General features: G+C 43.2%; 1 protein-coding gene across 7 annotated transcripts in view; it reads left to right on the forward strand.

Moving 5' to 3' along the window:
- Positions 1-24,535, forward strand: part of LOC137432270 (nucleosome assembly protein 1-like 1) — a 95,020-nt gene that overhangs the window by 28,852 nt on the left and 41,633 nt on the right. For all 7 annotated transcript variants that reach the window (XM_078782864.1, XM_068124061.2, XM_068124065.2 and 4 more), the window contains exons 4-7: positions 21,245-21,347; positions 21,435-21,576; positions 23,423-23,500; positions 23,661-23,909. In XM_078782864.1, coding sequence (XP_078638990.1) covers positions 21,245-21,347; positions 21,435-21,576; positions 23,423-23,500; positions 23,661-23,909 — 572 coding nt within the window. The remainder of the gene's footprint in view (positions 1-21,244; positions 21,348-21,434; positions 21,577-23,422; positions 23,501-23,660; positions 23,910-24,535) is intronic.

Consider the following 24,535-nt stretch of genomic DNA (forward strand, 5'->3'; position numbering starts at 1 on the left):
TAATTTAGATTACAGTAGATCTTCCCTCAGTTCTGTAAGTAAAACTTACTTCACAGATGTCTGGATTCCTCCAAATTTGTTTAATGTTATAAACGGCATTAGCGACTGTTTAAAAAGCTAATCATGTGCGTTTGTGGTTTATAATATTTTACAAGCCCGGCTACGCCGCTGTTAGAATTTCGGTCTTGTTTTTTACTGAATGAATCTATTTATTATTATTTTTTACAATTTGTAATCGATGAACCGTGCTTCTTTATTTATGATTGGGCTTCAGTGGGTCTGTCCAGTCTATACCATTTTTACCATTTGAGCTTTTGCCATCAAATTGTAAACATTTTAAAATGAGAATATGGAGAACACAAATGAATAAAATGTACATTTTTTAAATTATTATTTATTTATTTAAACTGTCATTTTCATCACATTTAGTCTTAGGGGTTTGGAAGGTTTAAGAGGAGTACATGAAGTGTGAAATTGAGTTATTGATGTGCAGTGCAACTTTGCTGTCGGGATGGGGTTCAGGTTGATCAAACTGGAGGAGACAATAGCCAGGGAGACAGTCAGGAAGGATTGTTAAACAGATGTCCTGCATTGAGAAATTTGTCAGCTTGGAGTGGAGACCTTGGAGGTTTGAGGTCTACAGTTAGGGTTAAGGGAGGAGCATCTTCTGATCGGGTGTAGGAATGTGGAAAGGAGCAACGAGAGTGAAGCTGCAGCTCCAGTCTTTTTTTTTGAAAGGACTGTAGAGGAGTAAGATAGGAGCGGCCCATCAATTTCATGTTTCGATGAGGCTGTACGATCCTGTTCCATGCTCCAACAACTACAGAAGACGTACTATTGGACAATGAGGTGTTCACTTCCACCTCTGTCTCCATAACACCACCAACTCACTCAAGCTATATCATCCCCCAAGTAAATGTGAACAAATATACCCTTGTAAATATTTATTTACCTCTGAAACTACAAGTATCTATTACGTATCTTTTATTGTTTTATGTAGTACAGTATATAATTTTTGTGTGCAAATATATCTTGTACTTGCTTTCCTCCATTCAGTATTATTCTTCCTCATTAGATTGTATTTGTGATATCACTATCCTAATCCTAAACGGTTTTGGATGGAGCGCTTGTTGAAATGCTTAAGCCACTTGGCGAGCGCTCTACAACAAATTTTGTAAATGAATAAATAACACTCCTTCCCCTCCCCCCCCCCCCCCCTCATTTATTGAGGCCCAACCTTAGATCTACTGTAATCTATATATCCCAGAGAGGAATGACCCTTCTTGTTGCCCCAGGAGAGAATGGGTGTACTAGTTTCTGCAAATATGCCAGGTCGATGCATCCTTGGTGGTTGTAGTAATCCACACAGATGGTTTCATGCTATACCAATGGCCGAAAGATCCGAGGGTTGCCAGAAATTGGCCGAGGTTTGTCCAAAATACCCGAGTGTGGATCAGGCCTAAAAAGTGTTCACTTTTGTCCTCAAGCATTTTGCAGAGAACTGTTATGACGAAGCAGATGGCCAGATATTGTGGTTATCCACTACGATTGAGAGAGGATTCCACCCTCATGATTAGTCAGACGAAACGGCCATTGTTCAACTGTAAGACTATCAAGCACCATCCCACCTCCCCCTGTTTCCACTCCCCTCCACGATCTCACATCAACCGCCACCCGAGCTGACAATACCCATGACCACCTAACCCCTCCCCCATAGCCCTCTCGTGTGCAGGCCATTGGTTGTGGTGTTCCTATGGTTGGCAGCGAGGGCCCTGGAAGCATTGACGGAAAGAGTGGCAATCATGTGTGGAGAAAATTGCATGCTCAGTCAGGGCCGTGCAGATAGCTCAGATAGCAGATCACTGGTATGGTTTTCCAGAGGACCTGGGTTCGATTCCTGGTCTGGGCCTGTAATTTTCCCACATATGTAAAGGTAACTATTTTATATATATATATTGTGGTTTTTAGAACCCTCCACTTTGTAAATATCTGTAATATTCCCTTATAAATAATCCCCTGTAAATGTTCCCATTTTTGGTGTAAAGATCAAAGGTCGCACCCCAGTGCAACACGTAGGACACCATAGGCTTCTTTAGTTATCTCATTAGTATGTGTTCTAGTTAAGGATCTGTTCCCAATAGTTTGACTCTGCGTTGTATTAATCAAATAACCTAGGCCCCTTCAATTGCCCCCAATCTCTCTCTCTCTCCAAAGTGCCAATAGCACCCACAGACGGGGCTTGTCCTTCCCAATGCTGCCACATAATCTTATTGCCGTCGTCGCTGCCTTAGCGCTCGCTCCAAACTCCATTGAACACGAGGTCGGCTCGAGGAAAGAAGGGGCGGAGCCACGGGAATAGGTGTGGCCTCGCCCATGAGCTGTCGAGGGTGGAGCCAGTGAGCCCTCGCTCCCCAACCAGGGCTGAGGTGAGCTCGTGAGTGGGCGTAGCCCTATGAAGGCGGCTTGATTTTCCAAGCGCGTGATATAAGCGCGAGCGCGAAGCCCTTTGAAAAACTGCGCGAGGGGAGGCCATTGTAACAGGACTGCGCAGGGAGCCATCAATTGTGTATGAACTGCGCGAGGGAAGGCCATTGATTACGGACTGCGCGGGGAGCGCTCGATTGATTGTCACGTTGTTGGAACGACCTGCGCGAGGGTACCCTCTGAGACGAACGTTGGGTGAGATTTGGCACGAAGATTACGTACGCGGCAGCCCAGTCCCCCGCATAATTATAAGGTCCGGTCGCGCGCCAACAACACCAGCTGCCTGCCATTCTTCGCGGAGGACCCGGAGCCTGGAACCATCTGCTTGGACCCTTCTCTTCCTTCCCACCACCACCACCCCATTCGTGTAAGTGTGTTTGTGTTGTCCTGGGCGTGTTATATAAGTGTATAAGGTTGCCCTATGTCCTTTTATTTCCTTCTTTTGTATATTCTTGCCTTTCGTTTCCTCTTTTAGTGTAGTTAATAAATCATATTTGTTCTCTCCTTACCTTTTGGTTTCCTCTCGTCCGATCGTCTGTCTTTTCCCCATTGAGTACCTGTGGCACGATTAGAACTGCTCAGAATCGGGTTAGCTTTATTGCTAACGGCTCGAGCTTCGGATTGCTAAACCGCTCGGCAATCTTCCATCTTGTCCGTGGCTCGAGCAGAAGTATCGTCCTGCTTTGCGGAGAGGTTGGCGAAGGTATCTGGGAACCCGTTGACCAGTCACCCTGGTCAATCTCAACCCCGCAAAGGAGCGCGATATCTTCTAGGACTCGGACGGCCAGCTTAATAGACGAGGGGATTAAACCCCCCTCGGTAAGGGGAGCGCCGTAACTCGAGATCCGCAACAATATATATATATATATATATATATATATATATAATATATATATATATATATATATATATATATATATATATATATATAATATTGTTACGGTTTTTAGAACCTTCACATGTAAATTTAGTAGTAAATTCCCTTATAAATGACCCCTGTGTACATTTCCCCTTAATTGGCTGTTAATTAAAGATTGCACCTTAGTTAGTCCATGTACAACACTTAGCGAACCATAGGACCTCTAGTTATTTCATTATTGTGTGTTTCAGGTAAGGCTGTGTTTCCAATAGTTGACTGTTGCATCAATCAAATAAGATAGGTCCCCTTTCAATTTCCCCCAATCATCTCCTCAAAGTGCGGGTGCCAGTAACAGCTGGGCTGTTTTTGTGGGCATCGCAACGTTCGCTGCCTGGCGCCAAACTCCATTACGCACGAGGCCAAGAGGGGGGGAGGAGCCGCCAGAGCACGGGCGTGGCACCACCTCGCCATCAAAGGTGGAGTCAGAGCCCTTAACGACCAACCAGGGCTCAGTGGGCATGGCTTAATAGGGCGTGGCAAGAAACGTCTGGAGAGTTCGAGAGGGTTCCAAGGGCGTGGTAATAAAACCCTTGGCGCGAGGACCCCACGAGAGACGGTGAGAAGGCAGAGACGCATGAGAAAGGAGCACTGGAGAGAGACGCGCCGACGACCGGGTTCTTGCTGAACAAATAGCGACGGCGTGCACGTGGGCCACCAACGGTGTGCCACGATTCCCGAACCTTCCTGCCCACCAGTTCTGTGGACCGTCTGCCCTTCTCATCCTTCTCGCCATTTGCCTGAAAACCCCATTAGTGTACGTGAGTTTGTTCTGTTTGTCTTGTCCCTGGGTATAAGTAAGAGGGTTTAAGAATTGCCCTGTGTATCTTCTTCTTCACCCTGTAAATTACTTTCGTTCCTTCTTTCTTTGGTTTTTGTATAATAATTAATAAATCCCTGTTCCTTCTTATTCTCTGGTTTCTTTCTCATCAGATTGCTTTAGTGATTTCCCCATTGAGTACCTGTGGTGCGATTTCGGCCGAACCGCTTACAATCGGGTTTAGTCTTTTGTTAACGGCCCGCGTCGTGGCTCGCTTCGCTCGGCGCAAATATATCTATTTCCTTGCGTACCGGAAGGCGCTGCTACTTAGGTCATAGGAAGGATTGGCCTACTACCCTATTCAGCGCTGACCGGGCGTGACGTCATACCCCCAGGACCGGTTGGACGGCCAGCTTAACAAGACAAGGGGATTGACCCCCCCTTGCTAACGGGAGTGCCGTCCCCTGGATCCGTAACAATTAGTGTCAGGAGTGGGATTCGAACCCACGCCTCCAAGGGAGTGGAGTGGAGCGGCAATTGTCTGAAATTCTAGCATGTCTGAAACGCTGTTCCATATCTCCACGAATCTTCTCAAGGTGATTGCAATAAACGAGCAGCTCTTCATCAGAAACAGCAGTTTCCTTTGCCAACCGGGGAAAGTGGTACATATCTCTGCGGCCGAGGGTTTCCCTGTGCAGAGTGGCCTTGGTTACGAACGCGCCGATCACTTTCTTTGCTTTAATCAGCGTCATATGGTCACCCTGGAGTTGTTTGTTGACATCATTCAGTATACTGAATATGTCCGTGAGGTAAGCCACATCATGCTCAATCGCATTCACTTTCTCCGATAGCTCCGTATCATTTTCCGACAGAAACTCGACCACTGTTGAGGAAACGGGTCAAACAAGCGCCTTTGGACAACCATCGAACTTCGGTGTGCAACAGGAGCCGCATGAATGCCTCATCGTTCTCCTGGCAAAGCTGACGAAACAGCCGATCATGCAGAGACGACACCTTGATTTTATTCACTGCTTTGATTACTGTTTGGAGTGATGTATGAAGTCTGGTGCTGAGAGCTTTTGCTACAAGATGCTGGCGGTACACGACACAGTGAATGGCGAACACGGACGGTACCTGGTTCTTCAGAAGCGCAATAAAACCACGCTGGCGACCAACCATCGCTGGTGCCCCGTCCGTCGCGCAAGCGAGAATGTTCTCCATCGGTATGTTCTTATCAGTAAAGTACTTCTCCAACGTTTGGAAGATGGAAGAACCCTTCGTATCGGTCTGGAGAGAGCGGGCAAACAACATTTCTTCCACCATTTCCTGATCACGGATGAAGCGACCGTAGCAGAGTAACAGAGCTTCACTGTCACGCAAAGTGGACCCATCCAGCTGGATGGCGAAGTGTGTGCTTCTCAGCTCACTACACTGCTTATCTTCTACATCTGATGACATCTATCTATAATTCCACTAATCTCTGTGTGTATGTTTGTTTGTATGTTTGTATGTTTGTCTGTGACCGCTGTTTCTCGACAACTACCGGTCCGATATACTTGAAACTTGCCAGGTATATTGCTGGGGACCCGAGGATGTGCCTTTTCAAGGTTTTAAATTAATCGCAGAAGTAGTTACCGAGCTATGTCCAAAAAACGATTCAACCAATCAGAGAGCAGCGAGCTATCACGTGTGCCGAACGTGGCGAACAGACTCTGCCTCGGATGGCACATTTGAGAGCGTATTCATTTATTTCCCGTCGGCAAACTATGTTGGCGCTATGTTGGCGTTAAACTATGTTTTAAAACTAATTAAAACTAATTTGCGATTCTTTCGCTTTGCGATGCGATTTGCGATTGCGTTAAACTCGCTCGGGCGTTAAACTATGTTTTAAAACTAATTAAAACTAATTTGCGATTCATTCGCTTTCCTGCGCATTTGTGCACGCGATGGCGATTTCTTTACCAAACTCCGCAAGCGCCAAGCCGTTAGCTTTGGACCAAACCATTTCATGTAAATAGAGGGGGGGGATTGTCACCGTACTCGCAAGCCGTTCGCTTTGGACCAAACCATTTCATGTAAATAGAGGGGGGGGATTGTCACCGTACTCGCAAGCCGTTCGCTTTGGACCAAACCATTTCATGTAAATAGAGGGGGGGGATTGTCACCGTACTCGCAAGCCGTTCGCTTTGGACCAAACCATTGCATGTAAATAGAGGGGGGGGATATACTTTTAGATATATATATAGTACGGGCATGCCCTAGTTTCATCAATCCGCCTGGCCACGGAATCATTGCTGAGCGCAATTGACGAGAGAACTGGATTCGGATCCTGGCCCATATTGTTTTTATCACTTCCCCAACAGCTGGTTTGATCAACTGTTCGCCGATTGAATACGGTTTTCCATATCTGGCGATGAGCAATGACAGCTTATACGACGCTTCCAGTCCTTTATGCACGAGCTTTTGGCTGGCTTTGAACATCGTCGTTACAATGGATCGCTTCTCAAATTTCTCTTTCAGCGATTGGAAATAGCTGACCTCTGCGTGAGCCTCATCACTGTGCTTTTTACTCAGGTGCTCGCTCAGTCGAGATGGTTTCATTGCTTCATTGGACAGCGTGATACCACAACAAACACATCGGTAACTGTTTGTTCGTCGGAGATGGAATGAATCCATACTTGATGTATTCAACGGAATACTGACACTTTTTCTTTGAGGCCGACATCCTGAAGCCGACCGGACGTGAAGCTTTTTTGAATAACGAAATGAACACGCCAAAATGTCGAAAGACTAACACCAGCGCTAACACTGACTGTTCATCCCTTGCCCAATGTCTGTGCTGGCAAGGCCAGGCTGTAAAGTTGAACCAGGCACGTTGAATAGTCCAGCACGAATAGTGTATTATATCCCGCATAAAAAGATTCTTGCAAGCCGATTGGTTGAAATGGCACCACGTGACAAAAATTAGTGTTGTACTATTGGCCGCATTGGCGGCCAATAGTATTTCGCTGGTGTCATACACTATCATGTTTGTTGTATGAGCATGTATGGACAAGAAAATACTGACACGACATCAGCGAATATGTGATCATAAAAACCATGCGAAGGGGGAAAGAATGTGGTCGTTGATTGGATGGCCAATTTGCCGAATGGCGCTGGGTAACCTGTTCAGACTGCAGGAAGCCCAATGAGCGCTCCAAATCGCCGCTGCTCCTCTAAATCGCCAGTGCCCCCCAAATCATTGCCAGCGCTCCCCTACCGCCCATGGACTCTCGAGGCCCCCTTGAAAGTTCCCAGCGCCCACTGGGCGGCGGTCGGGACCACTTTGAGAACCTATAGTGTAAATCATGACAACACAGCAACTCAAGTACAGTCACTATCCTTAGCTAAAATAAGCCCGTTCTTCAGTCGCGTGCCTCACCAAGCTTTTATATATATATATATATATATATATATATATATATATATATATATATATATATATATATATATATATACACTTGCCACAACCTGCCACACACGCTATTGAAAGGGGACTGACATTGCACCCTGTGCTGTTCTGTACTGTAGAACAAACTGATGAGATGGTGTATCTTGTTCAAAAACCTGACATGTCATCAATAAAATGCCAATGTTTCAATTAGCAATTGTTGGTTTGTACAGTAGCTCAGTCCGCCTTGCAGCATGCCCAGGGCACGCTGCCGTTGATCCCTTGACAATCGTGGCATGTTGATTGAAATGCCCATTTTGCACTGGCCTTTTTAAAGCCAATATCAAGACATCACGTGCAGCTCATTAAAATCATCCCGTACCCCTTGGCTAATCACTGACAGTCAAAACGGCTGTTCAACAGCTGTGCTATGAAGTGACCATTGAAGGTTCAAGTGACCATCCGTGACCGTTTTGTCTGATAGTGAGGACACTATTGTCCACAAATAAGTTCACACATTTACTACATGCAGTGTTATTGTTGATATTTAAAGGTTTCAAAGGTGGTAAGTTTCTTTTGCGTTTCAGTATATATATATATATATGTATATATTGTTTGGGGTTAAATACCACAAATGTCTATCAAAGGCTTTCACAGCGCTGACTGAAATGGTTGAGTTGACAGCTTTATAGTTGAGCAGAGTCTTGTAAAAGCACAAATCAAACCATGGGGCATTTGAAGCAGACTGACATATGAGCCACCAATCACAATAAATATAAACAACAAAAACAACAAACTCCTTCAGTTTTTTCTGTTGATGTTGTGTTGTTACAGTTCCTCGAGGTAGTAGAGAAATTTGCTCTTCAAGTAGGCATATTTTGATGGAATAAAGAATCTTTGACATCCACCTTGCTTTATGCATGGCCCCTGGTCTGTGGAGTGTTCCTTGTTTTGTGACATCATCATCGAGGACTACCTGGCAGAGTTGTGCCATTTCCTTGTAGTCTTCCCTACAGTATGAAGCGCTTGTGCGGATTGTGCTTAAAACCTTGTTTTTGCAGGATAAAAGCAGCTGTTGTGCATAGTCATTGTACATGGAAATGTCAATTTTGGTTAAACTTTCATTCTTTGCATGCGATATGCGTTCCCAATTCTTCTGGAATTTTTGGAACAAAGATACTTCTGGAGACTTTGATGCCTCAATTTTGAGAACGTCAAACACATGATCCAGGATTACCTCTCCAACATGATGGCGACATGCACACCACAGAAGAGCACGGTCCAGTTTTGATTGAATGGTAACACAGGCAGCTGTAACGTGTCCAGTGTTTCATGCTGTTGTGTAAAAACATAAGTTGACAACTGATTGTTTGCACTTCCATGAATGTAGATACGTGTAAGTGTGCTCGGCAATGATGTCACCTGATGACCTATCACTTCCAGGAGGATATCTAGCCACCCCCAGTAGCTTTACATCAGTGGCATTCCCAACCAACACTGGCAATCTTTCTTCCTTGACATTCTTGTTTGTGAGCGTTGGTATCTGCTTGCCATCCCAGTGAAGTGTTGCAGCTGTTGGGGCGATCCAATTTTCTTGAATATCTTTGGCGATAGCACTTGTTATTGATCGTCGAGCCTTATCAGCAGTTGAGTACGACTTGGCCACATGACGTGGATCACCTCCTGCCTCTTGAATTACAGCTTTGGTGAGCGCAACCTGTTGAACAGGAGTTATGTTTAGTCGAGTAGCAACAGACACAACTGAATGTCTTTTCAGAATATCATGAGGAATAAAGGCAGATGTACCTGCATATGTTGATCTGTGGTGACTACGCTTCCTTTGAAACTCTGGAATCGCCTCTTCTTCAGTTTCTTCCAAGCTATCTGCAGAGTCACTATCATCAGAGCATACAGAACTAATTGTCATCTCTTGTACACTGGATGATTCATGACGTTCTCGTCTTGAAGCTTCCGCTAAGAGGCGTTTTTCTTTTCTATGATCTTTATCAACTTTCTTCTTGTCAACACCACCAAATGAGGCTACTCTGTCAGATTTCATTGACTCTAAAAATACTCTATCTTCCTCATTCTTAATGTTTGTCATTGCATCTTTTGTCCATACACCAAAGGTCTTATCAAGACGTTCATTCATGGTTTGCAACTTAGCCAAAGTGCTTGGAGATTCTCGGCGAGAAACAGGTATTTGACGCAATTTGTTATTGTCATTAAGAAGGTCAAGTATTAGTTTGCAGCATTGATGGTCTGAAAGCATAGGAATATTTGCTTTAGTGTAGAATTTTTTCAGCTGGATAAGGACGATGCTGGCAGATTTCCATTTCAGTGGCTGAGTTTGTTTGCCTTCACATATTTCTTTCTGGATGTACCACATCACGCATCGAAGAACCTGCCGGCAAGTTGGGAGGCGGACTCCTGTCAATGTACCATCTGCTTCTGTAAAAGCATTGCCAAGACCAAAAATGGCACTTGCTAATCTGGTCTTCTTATCTGCCATCTGAAAGAAAATAAAGGATATTATTAGACTACTAGTATGGGACCCACGATTAGACCTCCGATTTCATTCATGTAAAAATACAAACTAATTATCAAACCATCGTTTTTTGCATAAAATTGTTATATTTGTATTCCTCTCATCAAGACCTTCAATTTGATACCAAACATGACTAGGTTTGGGTGTAAAATAACAAAATCAAACATTTTTACATAGTGCGGCCCCGAAAATGGCCCTAAATATATAAAAGTGGCCGGTGGCCACCCAGGACCACCTCTGATTTCATTTATTTTTTGCATACATACTTCTACCAACAAGTGTAACATTTGAGAGAATAGACATTAAAATCCAAGAACCTAAGGGCGTTTGATGCACCCTAGTATATATAGTGTGTATATATTGTATATATAGTGTATATATATATATATATGTGTATATATAGTGTATATATATAGTGTGTGTATATATAGTGTATATATATGTATGTATATATAGTGTATATATGTGTATATATAGTGTATATATATGTATGTATATATAGTGTATATATATATATATATATGTATATATAGTGTGTATATATATAGTGTATATATAGTGTGTATATATATATATAGTGTGTGTATATATATATATAGTGTATATATAGTGTATATATATATATAGTGTGTGTATATATATATATATATATATATATATAGTGTATATATATATAGTATATATATATAGTGTGTATATATATATATATAGTATGTATATATAGTATATATATACAGTATATATATATATATATATATAGTGTGTATATATATATATATATAGTATGTATATATAGTATATATATACAGTATATATATATATATATACAGTATATATATATATATATATATATACAGTATATATATATATATTGTTACGGATCTCTCCGTCGGCCCTTTTTCCCCTTAAGAAGGGGGGATTAATCCCCTTGTCTATGACTGACCGACGTGAGTCCTGAAGTCGCACAGCACCCTCCAGGGAGGCAGGTGAGCAACCTCGTTCGCGACCACGGACAAGATGTTAATTGCCGAGCGGATTAGCAGCCACGGCACGAACCATTAGCAAGTAACTCGACCCGATTCTTAACGTTGGCCAAATCGTGTCACAGGTATCCAATGGGGAAATCACTAAAGCGAAACGGATGCAAAGGAAAGAAGGCAAGGTAGAAAAGAAGAAAAAAAAACACCTTTAGAGGCCATTTTTCCCCGCAAGTGGGGGTTGGCCTTTTTCGGGAACTGTGGTTGTTGTTTTTCGGTCCCCTTTTTGAAGCAATGTTTTACGGCCGGATGCCCTTCCTGACGCCAACCCTTTTTGCCGCCTTTAACGACAAGCAGGGAATTACCAGTGAACTGGTACTCAATTTGCCGACCTCGGAAGGATGACAGGCTGAGTCAACCCCCCTGGCGTTAATTCAGCGATTGACCGGGATTCGAACCCAGGATCCTAGGATCCTAAGCCGGCACCCTAGCTGCTAGCCCAACACCAGGGATAGGAAGGTAGGAAGGTAGAAAGAAGGCAAGGTAGGAAGAACAAATATAATTTATTACTAACTATTATGTGCAAGACCAAAAGTAACCAAGGAGAAGGAAAGATACGAAAATAATTTACAGAAGGATGGAAGGACCAGAAGACACAGTGCAAATACTAACTTATCTAAACAGGCTTAACTTATACCCCAGGACAACACAGAAGACGGACGACAATCAGACTTACACGAGTGGGGGAGGAAGGCAGGAACGAATGGCTGGAAGGAGAGGAAGGTTCAGCTGGAGCAGAAGGGTCGGGCCGGGAGTGAGCAGCCGCCGCCCCTCCGCAGGCGTGTTCGCACGGTGACGTTGCTTCGTGGCCGCAGCCGAAACCGCTGTCGACGCTCAAAGCTGCGGTTGTCAAAACCGCGGTTGGTTCAGCTGCGGTTTGTTCAAAGCTGCGGTTTGTTCAAAGCTGCGGTTTGTTCCAAGCTGCGTTGGACTCCTTCTTGGTGAACTCATCCCTTCTCTCCTCAATCATCCCTGGTGGGGGCGTCGCGTGATGGGTTATATAGGCCACACCCTGGAATCTTCGCGAACCTCCCTGATCGTTCTTTCTCTGCCCTCTCAAGCCAAACCCCTCGTGCTTGGTTGGTCGGCAAGGGCTTTCCTGGCTCCACCCTCTGATGACGAGGTGGAGACACGCCTTTCTTCTCCGAACTGACTGCGTGCTCAATGGAGGGCGAATGCGGTTGGCAATAGAGGCTATGCACTTGACAGGGGATTCTACCTTATTTCAATTTGATGCAATGCAGAGTCAACTAATGGGAAACACAGCCTTAAACTAATACACATAATAAGGAAATAACTATTTAGAAGGGTATATGGTGGCCTACGTGCATGTATATGGACTAACTAAGAGGACGACCCTTGACCTTTACACACAAAACAGATATTTACAAGGAATCATTACACCACTCAGGGTGATATTTACAACAAGATTCTCAAATCCACAACAATATATATATACAGTCACGTGAAAAAGTAAGTACACCCCATGTAAGGTTTTGACTTTTTCAACATATTTCAACATACAGCTATTTGATCTTTATTTCAACTATATTGATAAAGGTGATATAATATAACAAATATCATGAAACATTTACATTCCACTTTTAATTCCACTTTTAATTCCATTTACATTCCACTGTTATCTATCTATAATTCCAGTAATCTCTGTCTGTACGTTTGTCTGTGACCGCTGTTTCTCGACAACCACGGGTCCGATATACTTTTAACTTGCCAGGTATATTGCTGGGGACCCGAGGATGTGCCTTTTCAAGGTTTCATATTAATCGGACAATTACTTACCGAGCTATGTCCAAAAAACGATTCAACCAATCAGAGAGCAGCGAACTATCGCGTGTGCCGAACGTGGCGGGCACACTCTGCCTCGGATGGCACATTTGAGAGCGTATTCATTTATTTCACGTTGGAAAACTATGTTGGCGTTAAACTATGTTTTACAACTAATAAAAACGAATTTGCGATTCATTCGCTTTCCTGCGCGTTTGTGCACGCGATGGCGATTTCTTTACCAAACTCCGGAAGCCGTTCGCTTTGGACCAAACCATTGCATGTAAATAGAGGGGGGGGATTGTCACCACTCGCAAGCCGTTCGCTTTGGACCAAACCATTTCATGTAAATAGAGGGGGGGGATATAATTTTAGATATAGATATAGTACGGGCATGCCCTAGTAATTTAAATAAACATAAATGCAAATTTCACATGTGGAAAAAGTAAGTACACCCTTGGCTCTAATAGGTGGTATTGCCCCCTTTGGCAGAAACGACCAAGTCGGCGTTTCTTATAACTGTCTACCAGTCTCTGACATCGACTGGGAGAAATTTTTGCCCACACCTCCATGCAGAATTCTTTCAGCTGTGCGATGTTTGAGGGGTTTCTTGCATGCACAGCTCGTTTCAAATCCCCCCACAACATCTCGATGGGATTTAGATCCGGGCTTTGACTTGGGCATTCTAGAACCCTCAATTTCTTTATTTTCAGCCATTCCTTGGTGGATTTACTGGTATGTTTTGGGTCATTGTCATGTTGCAAGGTCCACCCTAGGTCGAGCTTCAACTCTCTGACAGATGGCCTCACATTATCCTCAAGCACCCTCTGGTACAATGAAGAATTCATAGTGGATTTTATGATGGTGAGTTGCCCAGGCCCTGATCCAGCAAAGCTGCCCCAAACCATAATATTTCCACCACCATGCTTTATAGATGGTATCAGGTTCTTGTGGTCAAATGCTGTCTTTGGTTTTCGCCAAACATGTCTTCTGGTACTGTGGCCAAATAGCTCTACCTTTGACTAATCTGTCCAGAGCACATTGTTCCAGAAGTGCTGGTCTTTGCCGAGGTTTTCATTGCCAAACTTTAGTCTTGCCCTGATGTTCTTTCTGGACAGCAAAGGTTTCTTCCTGGCACACCTCCCATGTAGATCAAATTTGTGCAGCCTCTTTCTAATGGTAGACTCGTGCACTTTGACATCAACAGTGGCAAGAGCTACCTGTAGGTCCCGTGATGCCATTCTGTGGTTCTTAGAGACTTCTTTCAGCATCTTGCGGTCCGCTCTCGGGCTGAACTTGCTGGGGCAGCCTGGCTTGAACAAGTTGGCAGTTGTTTGGAATCTTCTCCACTTGTAGATTATCTTCCGGACAGTCGAATGATTGATTTCAAATTGTTTGGAGATCTTTTTAAATTCCTTCCCAGACTTGAAGGCATCTATAACCTTCTCCCTGAAGGCCTCAGAGAGGTCTTTTGATCTGGGCATGGTGACGCCGCACACTTCAACAAAGAGCAAACCAAACTAAATGTCTGAGGTTTAAATAAGACAGGTTCCTCCAAGATCCTCTCTAACGATGTTCTCATCATTTGCACCTGAGCTGGTGCACCTGATTCTAATTTTAGGTTTTTGAAGTAATGATAAATGTAGAGGTGTACTTACTTTTTACACATGTGAAATTTGCATTTATGTTTATTTAAATTATACAATGGACTACAAAATGTAAATGTTTCATGATATTTGGTATATTATATCACCTTTATTGTCCCCCGTCGCACAGCGTAGCGAAAGGGGGACTATGGCTTTCCCCTGCGTGCGCGCGTGCGTGCGTAAGCGAAGGACCGCATTCGAATTTGGTGTGGGTGCAACCCACGTCAAAATCCAAGATGGCCACCACCATGTATGTCTGATGCCATGTATGTCTTAACCTTGTGAGATGAATATCTTGAAAAATAAGCGAAGTACCAACTTCTAATTTGGTGTGTGGGTGTATCTCGGCATAAGGAAGAACGCTATTGAAAATTGGGTCGCCACGTCAAAATCCAAGATGGCCGCCACCATATATATGTCAAACTTGAGCGAAATATCTCGAAAAATAAGCGAAGTACCAACTTCTAATTTGGTGTGTGGGTGTATCTCGGCATAAGGAAGAACGCTATTGAAAATTGGGTCGCCACGTCAAAATCCAAGATGGCCGCCACCATATATATGTCAAACTTGAGCGAAATATCTCGAAAAATAAGCAAAGTACCAACTGCTAATTTGGTGTTTTGGGTGTATCTCGTCGTAAGGAAGAACGCTATTGTAAATTGGGTCGCCACGTCAAAATCCAAGATGGCCGCCTCCATGTATGTCTGAACCTTGTGAGCGAAATATATCATAGCATGTTTTCTGCATCTTCCACTTTGTCAACTCACATCACTTCACCGACGGGGGACCTCGGCGTAACGCTTGTCTGTCAATATTGTTGAACTGAAGATCAAATAACTATGTTGAATAAGTCAAAACTTTACATGGGGTGTACTGTGTGTGTTGTGTGTTGTGTGTTGTGTGTTGTGTGCTGTGTGTTGTGTGTGTTTTATATATATTTTGATGGAGGAGTATTTCATCAAAAGATGGTTCACTGATCCTTTTAATTCGAAGATATACCCACAAGTTTGTCAAACTATACACCTTTTCAGCTGCAGGTCTGGGAAACATAGCAAAGCAAACTTTTGAATATACAGTGAACCCTCGTTTATCGCGGGGGTTACGTTCCAGAACCCCCCGCGATAAACGAAAATCCGCGAAGTAGCGACCATATATATATTTTTTTTTAATATATATTTTAAAGCATTATGAACTCCCCACACTCTTATTAACCTTTCCCATACTCTTATAAACACTTCCTATACTCTTAAACACTTTTTACACTCTTAAACATACGTAATTTTAACAACATATAAAATTCTAATGGGTACTCACCATTGAAGATACTGTAGCTACCTATGGGTTCCCCAAGCAAGACCAGCATCAGAATCTCCTTGCTCCAGCCGGTGACGTCACCGGCGGGGATTCCCGGCGCGAGAGTGGCTGGTCACGTGACCGCTAAAGCGTGCCGCGCTTTGCGGGTATAATCAGCTACACCTGTTGATCACGTGACCACCGATTCACCGAAGCACGCCACGCTTGAGAGGCGTGGCTTTCGGTTTCTGGTTGTGCTTTATAATGCAGCCCGATAAATGGGCTTTTCAGTGTTCCCGAGTTGGTTTTGAGAATAAATATCTTCTCGGACGAGTTTGTGTCTTGCCCGTCATTTCGTCCGTATCAAGCAAGAGCCCCGGCTCTTCAATACTACAACTTGCGTGATGAAGATGATGATGAATTAGCTGTGCAGTACTGATGACTATGAAGGTGATGACGATGATGAATGTACTGGCGTTTTCCATACGCACGACTCTTTGTCTACCCTTCTACTGTACACTATGTACAGTATTTTATTTCTTGTAATATGTTTTAAATACTGTATTTTTCTTATTTCTTTACGTTTTTTAATTTTTTAGGCTAGAAAATGCTTATTTTACCACAAAAATATTTAAAATAATAGTATATAAAAATACATTTATACTGCAAAATCCCACGATATAGCGAAAAATCAGCGATATAATTTTACATATACTAGCGAGAAAAAACCGCGATGTACCGAATCCGCGAAAAGTGAACCGCGATATAGCGAGGGATGACTGTATATCTTTTTTTATTCTTGTGTACAAAGTTGAGACTATTGGGGGAGTATTTGCTCAAAAACGTGATTCATTGATCCTTTTAATTATGAATGAATAACCAAACGATGCTAAAAATAGTGGATTAAAATAATATAAAATAGGTCCAACATTTGCAGAACAGTGTGCCATATAACAAACAGCAATGTCTCACCTCGCCATGCAAGTTCAGAAAATAGGGGTAATCCCACCGGCACTCACCTGGGAGAATAAAAGCAGTATCTATATATATAAAGTAGAGTTGGCCTCTATCTATGATCTCTAAGATCTCGAGAACCCGTGGACGGATTTGCGAGCGGAAAGTACTGTTCGACTCGGGATGGTCCCAGGAATGTCACGGAGACATAAACATTTAAAAAATTTCGGGTTTTAAAATTAGCGTATTATTAGCACTAGCAGAAGAGAGAGGGATTCGAAGGGAGGGAGCGCAGCGCTTCTAGCGCTTCTGACTACAGCACACCTTAAAATTAAAAAAACTTCGGGTCTACAATCTCTAAGATCTCGAGAACCCGTGGACGGATTTGCGAGCGGAAAGTACTGTTCGACTCGGGATGGTCCCAGGAATGTCACGGAGACATAAACATTTAAAAAATTTCGGGTTTTAAAATTAGCGTTCCCCTCCCCTCCTCTTCCCCCTCCCCTCCTCCTCCCACTCCCGTGCAAACCCGGGTACCTCTGCTAGTACTACATGACTAAAGGTATTTCAAACCAATTACAATGGTTGCTTGAAGACAGGGCAGCATGTAGAATCATACTGACATAATCATAATACTTTAAACAAACAAATAAAAAAACCTATTTTTGAGGGCAAACCCATATACCTCCTCAGACCACAATTTTTCTAATTCCTTGAACAAACATTAGTACATCACGGGTGATAAAAGTTGTGATCAAGTTGCATCCAAATTGTACAAGATCGGTAAATGCATTTCAGAGAAATGGTTGGACATGTTACATGTCCCTTTTTTTTCCTTTTTTTTAGAACTAAAATGGCCGCCAGTTTACCAGTCCTCCATCTTTGATTAGATTGCAAAATAAAGTGAAGTGCACGTGTATGCCATCATTTACTGTGCTTGTGCCAGGTTTGAACAAATTCGGACCAGGCATGTTCAATAAATGGTTGGGGACACGTTTAAATAACAAAATGGCAAATGGCTTCTCGTTGGTATTGGTTTAATGTTTAATGTTTGTGTGCATTGGTTAAAATATATTAAAAAATAAAAAGACATCAAGCTGTAATGCTGCTGTTTTACAAACGCTCTGGCTTTTCCAGTTGGTGCACACCATCCGCATACATACTGGGGGTGTGGTAGCTGAAGGCCTACAATAACTCAATGGAGTTTACTGCCTTGCTGGCATCTGATGCCATGGAAGGAATCTCTCCAATCCTGAACATTCTTCTGTGATTTTATATATTAAATGCTTTAATGGACCAGAACTCCAAAGCAGCGACGGATTGGGTATTCTGGACATCGGGATAATTCCTCGTTGGCCAGTAGGAGATACATGTGGGCTTCAATGATTTAAAAATAGAAGTCGGTGACACGAGCACAACACTACTTGAGCTGACGAGCTGTTGGTGTGGTCGAAAATAATTATCCAAGTCACTGAAGGTGTTTTTTTGTTTTGTTTTTGTTTGTGTGAGCTGGATATCTCGGTTGTAGACGGGTTGAGTGTGTGACGAGCACAAATTGGTTTGATTGTGAGCGAAATATCTTGAAAAAGAAACGAACTGTAAACTTCTAATCTGGTGTGTGGGTGTATCTATGGATAAGGAAGGACGCTATTGAAAATTGGGTCGCCACGTCAAAATCCAAGATGGCCGCCGCCATGTATGTCTGAAACTTGAGCGAAATATCGTGAAAAAGAAACGAACTGTAAACTTCTAATCTGGTGTGTGGGTGTATCTACGCATAAGGGAGAATGCGATTGAAAATTGGGTCAACAAGTCAAAACCCAAGATGGCCGCCTTGCGTCTTCCACTTTGTCAACTCGCATCACTTGACCGACGGGGGACCGAGGCGTAGCGCTTGTTAATATCTACAAATGACCAAAACAATAACTGGTAAGTATGAATAGGGTTAGCGAAAATGATGCAAGACTTTCCTATTGGATTGGTGATGTGGGCTGCTTTCAGAATATTTTGCAGAGCCATTCCAAGTTTCCAATCCGCCCTGTTCCAAAGTACCATAAAACTTGGGCTGTGGCGAGATGTTGCTCCCAAAGGGGCTGCTTTTGTTGTCCCCGTCGCACTGCGGAGCGAAAGGGGGACTATGGTTTTCACGTGCGTGCGTAAGCGAAGGACCGCATTCGAATTTGGTGTGTGGGTGCAACCCACGTCAAAATCCACCATGGCCGCCACTATGTATGTCTGAACCTTGTGAGCGGAATATCTTGAAAAATAAGCGAAGTACCAACTTCTAATCTGGTGTGTGGGTGTATCTATGCATAAGGAAGAACGCCATTGAAAATTGGGTCTCCACGTCAAAATCCAAAATGGCCACCACTATATATATATATATATATATATATATATATATATATATATATGTCTGAACCTTGTGAGCAAAATATCGTGAAATATAAACGAACTACTCGTCTAATCTGGTGTGTGGGTGTATCTCTGCATAAGGAAGAACGCTATTGAAAATTGGGTCGCCATGTCAAAATCCAAGATGGCCGCCGCCATGTATGTCTGAACCTTGTGAGCGGAATATCTTGAAAAATAAGCGAAGTACCAACTTCTAATCTGGTGTGTGGGTGTATCTACGCATAAGGGAGAACACTATTGAAAATTGGATCGCCACGTTAAAATCCAAGATGGCCGCCTTGCGTCTACCACTTTGTCAACTCGCATCACTTCACTGACGGGGGACCTTGACGTAACGCTTGTTTTATTTAAAACTTTCGATTCAAGAACGTTGCTTTACGGTTGCTTTCCGTCAAATAATCAAAGCCTTGAACGAAGCAGTCAGTCGTGGCCAAAAATATTGGCACCCTTGCACTTTTTTCAAATAATGCACCATTTCTTCGAGAAAATTGTTGAAATTAAAAAATATTTTGGTTTTCACATATGTATTTCTTTGGTTTGCAGTGGAACAAAACAAAAAAAAAGCTGAAGAAATTACCAAATCTTTGCTTATTCTACACAGAAATCCTAAAATGGCCTGGACAATATTATTGGCACCTTTTAGAAGTTGTTAGAAATAATTAAATTTCAACAGGCGATTCTCCTTTACTTTGGAATTGAACTTGCCTGTGGTGAGTTGCAGGCGCATGCAATAGTGAAATCACTCATTCAACCAGTTTGAATAGAGAAAAGGAGCCATTCTGCTGTTTTGTCACTGTGTGTACCACAATGAGCAGGGAGAAAAGAAAACCAGAGAATTGTCTGAGGTCAGACACAAGATTGTAGCCAAACATGGACAATCTCAAGGCTACAAGTCCATTTCCAGAGACTTTGATGTTCCTGTGTCCATCGTACGCAATGTTATCATGAAGTTTAAGGCCCATGGCACTGTAGCGAACCTCCCTGGACGTGGCTGCAAGAGAAAACTTGATCGAAGATCGCAGCGGAGGATTGTTTGAATGGTGGAGAAAGCAACTTAATCAACTGGCAGATTCAAGCTGACCTTCAGAAAGCTGGGTCTCTGTCAGAGGTCATGGGTCTTACTTGCAGGACAATGACTCAAACGCATTTCAAAAAGCACCCAGAAATGGTTCAAGACAAAACGCTGGACTGTTCTGAAGTGGCCAGCAATGAGTCCAGATCTAAATACCATTGAACACCTGTGGGGAGATCTGAAAACAGCAGTTGGGAGAAGGCACCCTTCAAATCTGGGAGAAATAGAGCAGTTTACACAAGAGAGGGCCAAACTGCCAGTAGAGAGGTGTAGGAAGCTCATTCATGGCTATAGGAAGCGCTTGACTGCAGTTATTTTGTGCAAAGTCCGTGCTACCAAATATTAAGCCTAGGGTGTCAATAATATTGTCAATGCCATTTCTTTTTATTTTCTGATTTAAAAGGATATATTAAGATCTGAATCAAAAACAAAGGTTCTGTAGTATTAACAGTGAAATAAAGAATTGTGGTGACCAAATACTTTTGTCAATTTAAACTTGTTTTTCGAGAAAATTGTGATTTATTTGAGAAAAGTGAAAAATGGTGCCAATATTTTTGGCCATGACAGTAGCATGTGGTTTTGATTAAGGAAATGGGTAGTCTGGAGTTTCTGAATGTTTGTTTGATTTTTATTGGTTGTTGTAGCTACTGTACTTGTGTTCGTGTATCGAGAGAGGCGTTGTGGAAACCTTTTAACCTTTTACCTTTTTTTTTTATTTATTATTATTTATTTTTTTCCAATTACTGTGTTGGTGTGGGGGTTTGTGGGGGGGGGGGGGGGGGTTGTGTGTGTGTGTGTTGGGGGGGGGTTTGTGTGTGGGGGAGGGGGGGGTTGTGTATGTGGGGGAGGCAGGGTGTTTGTGTTGGGTTGTGTGAGATTTTTGATGTTTATCAATATCTAACAGTGGAACAGCTAACAGCTCAGATGATGAAGAACCCTCAGGTCCTCGCCGCGTTGCAGGAGCGACTGGACAGCTTGGCCGGGACCCCATCAGGTTACATTGAAAGGTGAGTGTGAGCTGTGCGGTGATTACAAATGAATCCCTGTTTTGAGAGTAAATGGTATCGGAAATTGTGGTGCTGTGGTTATTTCAGCTTGCCTCGCTCTGTTAAACGTCGCATCAACGCACTGAAAAACCTTCAGGTGAAGTGCACCAATGTGGAGGCGCTCTTCTACAAAGAAGTCCATGAACTTGAGCGGAAGTACGCTGCCTTGTATCAGCCGTTGTTTGACAGGGTGAGTCTTGTTTGCCGTTAATGTTTGTTGTTTTTGTTCTGGGGGAGTGAAGTTGGATCTCTGCGGTTGAGGAGGATGAGATTAAGTAAACTGCCGTACTTTGAGAATGAGCATGACTGCTGAATGTTTGGTTTTCAATGGAAGTGCAGCTTGTGTTTGAAGGCGTGTTCAAACTTGAGAGTTCATGGAAATTTTGAAGCATGTGTTTGGTGTCTTGGTTGAGGATTAAGTATTTGAGTTAGGCCCATCATATTAGCTGGATATGAACTATAAGACCAGGGGTTGCATAGGTCACTGGAAGCTGTTCCTTTGACATCCTCTTGTATTCTTGGCCTTTTTTCAGGCCTTTCCTAAAATGAAAGATTCCAGCTCTGACAAAAATGCAAAATCCATTGTTCTGGTTCCTTTCAGTGAAGTGGCATCAACATTGCCAAAACAGATTAATTTGTGACAAATTGTAATTCTTTTTTCCCCTAACAAGAGTTTAACATTCCAGCTAAATGTTACCATTCACCGGAACTTGAGGCCAGAAGTTTTTGTCCTTGAAAGTTGTTTGCATGAATGATTCTAAAACTATCACGTGCAACTGACATAATGTTGTGTCGCTCCGAAAGATTATGGTTGATGAGCAGTTTGATTTGAACCCTGGCAGTTGTACCAGACTTAGACTGGGAAAGGGGTTGGGAGGAGGGGGAGTGAAAGTATGTGCTGCTTTCTTGACAACGTTTGGAGGGTAGAGTAATGAGTGTGGATAAACCCAGTGTCTGGTGTGAGGCATGGCTTTTTGTCTGTGCTTTCCTCGCTTTCCCCACTGACCATCAAAAATGACGTCAAAATATGCCACCACGAGGTGCCTCAAGCAGTTGCTGCTTTCATTGTAAGGGTTTCTCCTCCTTTCTGATCTTGCATCCTCTACTCTTCCCATGATTTCCTCCTCCCCTGGCCCCTTCTCCTTCCCACACCCAGGTTACTGCAGCACACACATGGTCCATTATCAACCCTTCTGGTGAAACTACCTAAATCCAGCATCGCTGCTCACCTCTACTCATTTGTTCCTCTTTCTTTCCTATTTATGCTGCCTGTGGAACCAACTTCCACATCTTCAATCTCATTCTTTCCCCCAGGTCTTTAATACAGCTGTTCAGCACCGTCTCAGATCATCCCCCATCTAAAGCAATTATATGTTCTACACCCGTTAACCCACCTGCCCCTGCTCCCTCCGCCCAAGCCCACCTTCCAAATTTCCAGTTATTACCTCCTGAGTTTGCTTCTGTATCCATCTTGTCCATCCCATGCAATCCTCTCTCACCTGCATTCCTCCCCACGCCCATTGTTTTTTCTGCCTCCATCTTGGCCTTCAATTCTGCTGTTGGTGTCCCTCCCTCCACCCCCTTTCTGCATTTACTTTTGTCCTGTTGTGTCCTGATCCATTCAGTGAACTGGTCTTTCCATGAGCCTCGATTGTATACAAAACAGTCAGCAGGTATTTAAGTCTCGTCCTGTGCAGTAGTGTTTAGCTGCATGTTTAAATGATGCTGCAACTCTTCCATGACAACCTCTTGCACTGTTTTCAGATGGAGGGTGGTAAAGCCATGGGGCCTGAACCCCCTGTGGTTGGACCAATGTTCACGAGTGTGCAGTTTAAACAAAAAATATGTCTTGTCTATGTTACAAATGCTTGTAAGGATTATTTTCGGTTTTCAGTTTTACTTTTCTGCAATTGAACAGCAAAGCATATGACTACAATTGTACATGTGGACGTTTTTTAGGCCAAATGGCTGCAATTTCCTAATCGTGGCCCCTTGTGAATTTCATTGCATTTCATAATTGCCTTTTCTGATTGCAGCGAAGAGACGTAATTAGTGGAGCAGTTGAGCCTGATGAAGCAGAATGCGAGTGGCATGAAGACAAGGATGAAGAGTCTGTGAGTTGTTTTGTTTGGACTGTGCCTTTGGTGCCTGTGCTAACAATCATGTCAACACTAACCGTGTTATGACACGCTTTGGTTTTAATAGCAACCATTTTCATCAGCTGAGGGTGGGGGGTAATATATTATTATTATTTATTTTAACTTGCTTTTGCAGGAAAATGGAGCGGATGGAAAGAAATCTGACAGCAAGGTAAAGAATGAGGGAAAGAAGGATAAATCCAAGCCAACCGTGGAGGTTGTGGAAGATGCTGAAAAGGCAACTGTGGAGGAGGAAACGGATAAGGACAAAGCTAAAGAAGGTGAAAAGCAAAAAGAAGACAAAGAGGAAGAAGATCCCAAGGGCATTCCTGACTTCTGGCTGACAGTATTCAAGAATGTGGATATTATCAGTGACCTGGTGCAGGTGATTCTCTACTTGCAATACATGGATGTTTGTGGTCCACCCATGTCACTACTTCAGCTTCATTTTCTGGACATCGTTGCATTGTGGTGGATAATTAATTATATTAAATGCAATATTTGAACTCTGCAGCAAATTTATTAAGCTTATCCTTTATTCCCATTATTGTCCCCCGTCGCAGCGTGGAGCGAAAGGGGGACTATGGTTTTCCCGTGCGTGCGTAAGCGAAGGACCGCATTCGAATTTGGTTTGTGGGTGCAACCCACGTCAAAATCCAAGATTGGCCACCGCCATGTATGTCTGAACCTTGTGAGCGAAATATCTTGAAAAATAAGCGAAGTACCAACTTCTAATCTGGTGTGTGGGTGTATCTAGGCATAACGAAGAAGGCTATTGAAAATTGGGTCGCCACATCAAAATCCAAGATGGCCACCACCATATATGTCTGAACCTTGTGAGCGAAATATCTTGAAAAATAAACCAACTACTAGCTTCTAATCTGGTGTGTGGGTGTATCTAGGCATAAGGAAGAACGCTATTGAAAATTGGGTCGCCACGTCAAAATCCAAGATGGCCGCCTTGCGTCTTCCACTTTGTCGACTCGTATCACTTCACCGACAGGGGACCGA

Source organism: Myxine glutinosa, chromosome 8, assembly GCF_964187855.1.
Source record: "Myxine glutinosa chromosome 8, kmMyxGlut1.1, whole genome shotgun sequence".
Classification (NCBI taxonomy): Eukaryota; Metazoa; Chordata; class Myxini; order Myxiniformes; family Myxinidae; genus Myxine; species Myxine glutinosa.